This window comes from Pangasianodon hypophthalmus, chromosome 10 (genome assembly GCF_027358585.1).
Source record: "Pangasianodon hypophthalmus isolate fPanHyp1 chromosome 10, fPanHyp1.pri, whole genome shotgun sequence".
In the NCBI taxonomy this organism is placed as follows: domain Eukaryota; kingdom Metazoa; phylum Chordata; class Actinopteri; order Siluriformes; family Pangasiidae; genus Pangasianodon; species Pangasianodon hypophthalmus.
In genome coordinates, this window is record NC_069719.1 from 1024706 (window position 1) to 1033957 (window position 9252).

At 40.0% G+C, this 9252-nt stretch overlaps 1 protein-coding gene across 3 annotated transcripts in view; it reads left to right on the plus strand.

The window, feature by feature from the left end:
* Positions 1-9252, plus strand: part of ltbp1 (latent transforming growth factor beta binding protein 1) — a 97521-nt gene that overhangs the window by 27290 nt on the left and 60979 nt on the right. For all 3 annotated transcript variants that reach the window (XM_053237408.1, XM_053237407.1, XM_053237409.1), the window contains one exon: positions 8471-8634. In XM_053237408.1, the coding sequence (XP_053093383.1) occupies positions 8471-8634 (164 nt within the window). The remainder of the gene's footprint in view (positions 1-8470; positions 8635-9252) is intronic.

A 9252-nucleotide genomic window follows, 5' to 3' on the forward strand; every position in this document is an offset into this window, starting at 1 on the left:
ATGTGCGTGCTCTCGGAGGACCGGGCGGTTTTCTCAAAGCTAATTGTTACCAGATCTGCGTCCTCGAAAGCTGATTTCGCTTTTTTTTGTCGTTCCAGTCTTACAGCAGCTCTGAATCACACTCAGACGCTGAAAAAGAATATTTTGTAGCGTTAAAGCGGCAATATGCGTCTTTTGGGATTTTGCTGAACTCTGTGGTAGAAATGTCTTATTGCAACTTGTTTACTGTTTGATTGATCTGTTAATAGCTTATTAATACTAATTTTATACTTAATAATGGTTAATAATAATAAGTCCAACTCGTCAACTCGGATTGGTGACTGTTAATGTTCCAGAGTCCAAAGTCCAAAGTATTGGTCTCTCTAATAAGTTAAAAATACTAGAAAAATACTATAAAAAAAAAAGTTCCACACTGCAGCTTTAAGCATTATATACAGTACATTATCAGTTAAAAGTTTGGAAGCATTAAATATTATTTTTAAGTTTGTTTCTAAGAAAAATGCAATTATTATTATTATTATTATTATTGTTGTTGTTGTTGTTGTTGTTGCACCTTTCATCCATTTTATACTGTGAACTAAAAAAAATGAGAAAACTGTAAAATTTAATGCAAATCATATAAATGCAATAAATAAATAATAGCAGTGAGAGAAAGTAGAAAATAATAACAACATATAATGAATATATAATAAAATGTGTAAAAAAATTGATTAAAAGTACAATAATAATTAAAATATTATACAAGTAATTAAAAGAGTAAATGATAAAAATAATAAAAACTAGTTAATAAATGATTAATGAAGTGAAAAATATGTTTATATTTGTGCAGTAAAGTTTCTCCCAATGCATCCCCTTTTTCTGTAAAAAGTACTTTATTTATTTATTTATTTATTTATTTTAATTAATTACTTTATTTTCTTTATATTAAATTAAATAATATGTTTTCATTTAAGCGTATGATGCTGGTTAAGAAGATGTGAAAAGTGTCTGAAAATCAAACAAGATCACAAAATGAACAAGATCAGAAAACATAAAGATTTTAATTCAGAATTTAAAGAAGTTTTTTTAATAATAAATTTCAGTAATAAATTAAATTGCAATATATTAATAAACCCGAAACGTAAATATGACGCCATTAAAGCTGATTAAAGCAAACTGAGAGCCGGTTACGGCGAGCGATTCTCCTCCGTCCTCACTGACGTGCATGAAGTGGTGCAGGACACGCAGCCTGTTGACCTTTGACCTCAGGACAGGGAAAGTGGACCTGTGGGAGAGTAGAAGGTGATGTAATGAAGCGTTAATCCTTTATCAGTGAGTGGTGTAGTTAACCTTTAACCCCTGACCTTTGAACCTGAGAAGACAGTTAAAAAAAACAACAATAACAAACTCTATTTCCTACATAACAGCAGCTCTGACAGTAGCGCAGGTTTATATTAATGCGCTCGTTCTGATACGTTATCGTTTCTATAGCAACAGCTCATTCACAGGAACTCGTATAGCGGACGCTCCACATAAACTGATTTAAAAAAAAACATTGATACGGTGAAGTTTTCTCCAGGGTAAGGAGATGTTTATGTAACATGTATGGAAGGAGTCTCCAGTGTCAGCGCTTTGTAACAGTCAGAGGTAAAGCTGTAACTTTAAGTTTTCCGACGTCTTCAGGACAGAGGAGTTTACGCTTCTTTCTTTGCGGTTTCTCAGTAACGTGCGGAACAAGCTGCATTTATTTTTGCCTTATTAACTTGAAGAGAGAGAATAAAGAGAGGCTGGTGAGGGAACGAGTGTTTATAGCTGCTATAACATAAGCGACAACAGGAACTAACCCATTTTTTTTCAGTAAACAATAAATCTTACTATAAACGGATAAAAAAATAATAAATAAAAATTGTAATTGTTAAATTGCAGTGGTATGAGAGGAGTGAAACACTTTGGTATAGTAAAATAATCACACTGAGCCTCTTCACACCACATCATCGTTGATTATTTTCCTATTACAGCACGTCCCGGAGTGTTTTATTCTTTATTGAATTTTGGGTTCCATGGTTTTAAAGATCATGTGCTGTGTGTTATCCTCCTGATCTTGGTTTAAAGAATGGCATGAGTGACAGTCTCATTTTGTATGTGTGTGTATGTGTGTGTATGTATGTGTGTGTGTGTGTGTGTGTGTGTGTGTTCTGTCTCATGTTCTCTCCTTACACACCTGCATTCTTCATCCATCCAAACTGGAGTTCACGTCCCCACTGTACTTTGTTTTCACTTTGAAGTGTCACTCAGATCCTCGTCTCGCCCCTATAATTATTCACCCTCTTTATCTAGCCGCTCGTTTATCTCGTTTATCCCAGCTAAAGATAAAAAACACTGCGGGAGCGCAGACACTGGTGTTATTATACACCTCTTCAAGGATATGTATACATATATACATATATATGCAGTACTGTGTAAAAGTCTTGGCACCCTTTTTTTTTTTTTTTAGTACAAACTTTGTTATAGATGTTTATTTTCTGACTTCTACATTATTGATTCAGGACAAAAACATTTTACATTCCAAACATTAGTTTTTCAGCACAAAATGAATTTTTTTTTTACAGAAAAATGTTTGTATATCAGTAAAGAAAGCAGCAGATTCCATAAGAGACACTATAAAGAGCAGAAGTCATTCAAAAAAAAGTGGTGTGGAGTCAAACATTTATCAATACCCAACAAATATGATAAGTCCTGTGAAAGTTGAGTCCAAAAAGGTAAGAGAGAGGGACACTCCCAAAAATTGATTAGGATTTTTTGAAGACAATTTAAACATCCTCCACACCTGATCTGAAAATAAAACATCCGCATCCTCATTAAGATCATTTGCCCTGACAGTTCTAATCAATAAGGGTTTGTATAAATGCTCGAGCAGAAACTGATAAATAACTGAAACAGATGAAGGAGAATTCTCAGAAGGAAGGATTAATTTGCGTAAAGAGTGAATAGATAATTGAGAGTGCCAGGTCACCCCACATGCCCGAAGAGCCGATCTAATACGCAAATACATAAAAAAAGAGGTACCTGGAAGATTACATTGAGTTTTGATGTTCTGGACAGACTTTAAACCCTCATCATCATCATAGATATCTCCCAAAGTGTTTACTTTATTCCGAGTCCATTGCGGACAATGAAATGGAATATTGCCTGACAGATGCCTATGCCAGATTGTATTTTGTTGTGAACGCCTTTCATCATCCCTCCATGTGGAAAGAAGATGCAATGGGACCAAACCGAGATTCACACTGCCTGAGCGGAACCCCCGCAAAAACAAGAGGCTTCAGTTCATACGGATAATCAATAGATTCCTCGATTGCTCTCCAAGACACAGAAGCACAGAAGCATCAGGATCAAACCAGACTGATAAAGGCAGGAGGGTAAAAGCTTGAGTCTAAAATTGGAGAAAGAAAGACATCGTTGTAAAGTAATCAACTTAGTACGAGGACGTTTCCCATCCCATATATACCGAGAAAGACATACCTCCAGTTTGTTCCAGTAACCAGCAGGTGGCGAGAGAGGAATCATAGATGAAAAAAAATTAACACGTGGAAGAACATTCATTTTAGTCACCGATATACGAGCGTGAAAGGAAGTAGGAAGACGAGACCAGTTTTCTAAATCAGCGGATACTTTAGCTATTTAGATAATATTGAAGTTTTTTGAGACAGTTTCTTGTAGGGATGGAAAACCATCTATCCCCAGGTACTTACATTCCACTGGAGCAGATATAGAAAGGGGTATCTTTTAATTTATTAAAAAACTACAGATCATACTTTTTATTCATTTATAGTTACATTTAATGTTGTGCAAGTTAGTTCCTGTTGTCACTCATGTTATAGCAGCTATAAACAGTCTTTCCCTCACCAGCCTCTCTTTTCTCTCTCTGTCCTGAAGATGTCGGAAAACTTAAAATTACAGCTTTTCCTCTGACTCTTGCAAAGCACTGACACTGGAGACTCCTTCCATAACTGTTACATAAACCTAAATCTCCTTCTTCTTACTTCTTATTGACTTTCACAAACATGTTCCTTTGTTGTGTGTGTTTAAACTTAACACACCCTAAGGGTCGTTGTGAATCCCACCTTCTCCCGCGAGACGTACGTGGATTAGCGTTAATTAGCGTTAATTAGCGTGAGTGAAACGACAGACGATCTTTTCAGAATCTGGAGTTTTGTGAAGGTTTGTGCTTAATACACAGTCACCTCATGAGAGAAAATAAAGATGCTAACTAGACTCGAGCGATATCTTTTACCTACGATGTGATCTGAAACATTCACCAGTGACATGCTGAGATTTTATCAATATCACAAACACGATTAGAAACGTTATTAGAAGAGGATAATCATAAACTTACTCATTTCCATTAGTCTAGATTAATGCACTAATGTAGCTAGCTAGCTAGAGCTCGGTATGTTGTTGTTTTATATTAGCTACACCTTTTTAGCTTAGCGAGTGATCCCGTAACCAGAACATGGCACTGAGCAGCACACTGGAGTTTTATTTATTTGTCAGATGTCTAGACTTAAAACTGACCTGGGATTGGGATGACAGTGCGTATAATTTCAGTACCGCTGGAGATTTTATTTTATTCTATCACCCCGACTTCAGAGCGCTGGATGTCTGTGATGTCTGTGATGTCTGTTTTCTCACCCTTATCTGACGTCAAGCCCTGGAAAATAAAACTGGGATTTTTTTTTTTTTTTTTTTTTTACGTCCATGTTTTTCCAACTGTAAAGTCTCATAATGTCCATCTCACTTCCACAAAAGTTTAAAACCACACACACACACACACAACGTACTAAAAACATTTCCCACCGGAACAGGTTGTTTTTACAGACGTTTTCCCACCGGGTGCGTTTAAAGAATTCTGTCTGATGGCGTTTGAGATTCTTTTCTTTCTTGCTCTAGATTTAATGTCTCTGCCGCTCTCAGCCAATCAAAACACACCGTTTTTGGAGCGATGTTCATGAAGAGTAACCGAATCAGGAGGCTGGAGAAATGCAGTTTAATGAAATAATGAAATAAAAGCAGTCCTGCTGGAACAGGACTGAGGAACACATCTGAGGAAACTCATTTCTCCTTCAACTGACACACTTATTTCCATGTACCACACACACACACACACACACACACACACACACACACACACACACACATACAGACGTAAATAGACTCCGGCATCCAAAGTGTTATCTTAAATAGACTGGCTTGTTTTTGTGTCTGGGAGACGCAGGATTATATTCATGGTGTGTGTTACACTATCTGTCTACATGGAGGTCAAAGGTCATGGCTAGACCCCACTGAGACAGGTGTGTCGACTCATAAACACCTGTCTATGGTACACACATCCACACATTTACATCTACCTTACTTTACACCTGCGTTATATTCTGCGTTCTAAGGATACACGCTACACATATTCTTTTATGCCTGTTATGTTTGTATGTTGCACACATACTTTTACTTCTATGTTACTTATCGTCTGTACTATATGGTCAAAAGTATGTGCCCCCCTGACCATCACACCCATATGTGTTTCTTCTCCAAAGTGTTTCCACAAAGCAGGAAGCACACAATTGTATAGAACGTCTCTGTGTGCTGTAGCTTTACAGTTTCCCTTCACTGGAACTAAGAGACTCAAACCTGTTCCAGCATGACAATGCCCCTGTGCACAAAGCGAGCTCCATGAAGACATGGTGTGTGAAGGTTGGAGTGGAAGAACTCGAGTGTCCTGCACAGAGCCCTGACCTCAACCCCACTGAACACCTTTGGGATGAACTGGAACACCGACTGAACCCCAGACCTCCTCGACATCCCAACATCAGCGCCTGACCTCACTAATGCTCTTGTAGCTGAATGAACACAAATCCCCACAGCCACGCTCCAACATCTAGTGGAAAGCTTCCCAGAAGAGTGGAGCTCATTATAACAGCAAACACACGGGGAATAAATCTGGAATGAGACGTTCAACACGCACATATGGGTGTGATGATCAGGGGTGCACAAACTTTTGGCCATATAGTATAAGTGCCCATAAGTTTGACCATGTTACAAACAACAAATGCAAAGCAAATCTACACAAACATTCTGTTTATTTGTGGATTATTTAACAGATCCTCCGCAGATAGAAACAATTTTGACGAGTGAGATGTTTATTAAATTATTATTTTATATTTAATATTTAAATATTTATTAGAGGAATCTTCTATATCGCTCAGTCTGCGTAAACGTGGCTACTCCGTTTCCTTTTATTAGGTACTAGACATTTATTTATTATTTTATAAGTAAAATAAGAAATAAATAAATAGTACGTATATGACTCAGTGTGTGCAATTAAGTATGTTTTCGTTTCTGTTCTCGGGTTTCAAGTAGCTACTAAAAGAGTTATGAAAGATTCCTTTTCCAAACACTGAGCTGTGTTATGATTTTGGCTTCCTGAGGCGACGGTAAAAGCGCTAACACACGCCCGAACACTTGACATTTAAACACACGCACACACGCACACACACACACACACACACATTCTCTCTTTCCTCCATTCCTACAGAGTGCTTTCATTCCTGAGCCAAGCTGAGCGCCGTTATACACACAGCTGAGAGGACACACACACACACACACACACACACACACACACACACCAGCTGAGGGGTGTTTACATACACAGACCCAGATTCATATCAGGTTCCAGTGGCCACGTTCTCTGACTTTCAGTGTTTCAGAGCGTTTTGTTATGAGTGTCTATATCTAGAAAAATAATAATTTGGGAGATTTTATTTTTATCGTTCCTCACTTCCTGGAAAACGATGATGACATCCTGTACTCATCTTGTGTTCATCCAATGAAATCTTCTCTAGAGGGTAGATGCCCCACCCATGGGGGCGTGTCTTGCTACAGGAGCAGCTTGTTAGCAGTAAGCATGGTTCCTTGGTGTGTGGGTGGTGCATATTCATGTGGGCGGAGTTTGCGTGAGTTTTGAGGTTTTTACCGATGTGGCCGGAACGTCGCTCCGTCTGAGTGATGGAGAATTCCGTCTTTATACTCCGTCTCCATCAGTAAGAGTCACGATGCGTTTCAATCAGCTCGCTAGCTCCCCCGGTGGTGAATCAGTAGATCGTGTACAGGAGTTCGGGCACTAGGACCCTGATCACTACACATCGTGAAGCTGACGACTCCATTTCCGGCGCCATGGCGACGTACTTGCGTTGTAAAACGTCACTGCTGGTGTTTATCACCAACAGGCAGGACCGATATCTTTCTGATGTTATACTTCGTATAAATTTGTTTCTGTCACGGTGCTTCAAGCAGGATCGCAGGCTCGCTAGTGGATTTTTAAAAACATTAAACACTTAAAAGCTACTTACGTTTGTAGATGAAGTTGGCTGAGAGTTCGTCCGCCATTTTTTCAGAAAATATGACATCATTTCCTGTAAGGGAACATAGCGAGCGTCGATGCTCCCTGGTTTTTGAGGTGCATTGTGGGATTTTTTAGGGAGCGAACGTTCCAGTGCACTGAAAGGATTTTGCGATTGAGACAGAACTTAAAATGGCCGCCGCCCTGATCACCGCCCTGAATACTGAACTAGCGAGCGGATTGAGACGCACCATCGGCAACGCTGACGCTCGGCCTCGCCTCAAACACGTCTCGCCGTAACTCCAGACACACACACCGTCTCACCGTCTAGGATTAAAGTCGACCTGGTTAAAGACTCTCACCTGTTCACTCGCTTCATCCCTCATTCCTCGTCTCAGAGTCACATCATTTACAAAAGTCCTGTGAATGAAAACTGAATTCAAAATGGCCGCCCGTGTGTGAGAATTTAGCTCACTACTGCATTTCATATATAATCATTTTGAGAAACATTTTCTTTCTTTCTTTCTTTCTTTTCTCACTTGGCTAGGTTTAAATGTGTCTTTAATACATCAGAACGTTTATTTCTTTTCCGCAGCTGTTTCAGATCTTAGTGGATGATAAATACTCACACATCACACATGAAGGTGGGACTGAAGACATTAGTGAATGCTAAACACACCACACAGCCACTCTGACCGTGTGTGTGTGTGTGTGTGTGTGTGTTTCTCGTCAGACTTTCAGCTATGTTCCAGATCATAGATTAGTCACTCTTTAGTGTACACTTCACTTCCAACCGTACAAACCGAAAGGCCCACAGATCACACTTATTCATAATAAAGGAAAACGTGTGTGTGTGTGTGTGTGTGTGTGTGTGTGTGATATCATTTTCTTAGGAATGATGTTAACATGATGTCAAGTGTGTGTGTGTGTGTGTGTGTGAGAATTCATTTCAATTACCACACACTCCTATGTGTTCACACCTGTGAGTTTCTGTGTTTGTGTGTGTGTGTGTGTGTGTGTGCGTGTGTGTCTGTGTTTGTGTGTGTGTGTTTGTGTGTGTGTGTGTGTGTTTGTGTGTGTGTGTGTTTTCCCCCACAGCGTACAGCATCCTGTCTCCATAAACAGGCAACAGGGAAAAAGCCAGAAGTTTGTGATCAAGCCGAAGTTTTATCCCACACACAACACACACACTCAGCTGCACGGAGCAGGATACACACCCGAGCGCAGCATCCCTCTGAGCGCCGGACACCACCCGCTACACGGTCAGTACTCCACCCTTACTCCACCCTCTACACGGTCAGTACTCCTTCTTTACTCCACCTTCACACCACTCACTACATGGTCAGTACTCCACCCTTACTCCACCTTCACACCACCTGCTACATGGTCAGTACTTTACCTTTACTCCACCTTCACACCACCCACTACATGGTCAGTACTCCACCCTTACTCCACCTTCACACTGTCAGTACTCCTTCCTTGCTCCACCTGCACACCACCAGCTACACGTCAGTACTCTTTCCTTACTCCACCTTCACACCACCTGCTACATGGTCAGTACTCCACCCTTACTCCACCTTCACACCACCTGCTACATGTCAGTACTCTTTCCTTACTCCACCTTCACACCACCTGCTACATGTCAGTACTCTTTCCTTACTACACCTTCACACCACCTGCTACATGGTCAGTACTCTTTCCTTACTACACCTTCACACCACCTGCTACATGGTCAGTACTCTTTCCTTACTCCACCTTCACACCACCTGCTACATGGTCAGTACTCCACCCTTACTCCACCTTCACACCACCCACTACATGGTCAGTACTCCACCCTTACTCCACCTTCACACCACCAGCTACATGGTCAGTACTCCACC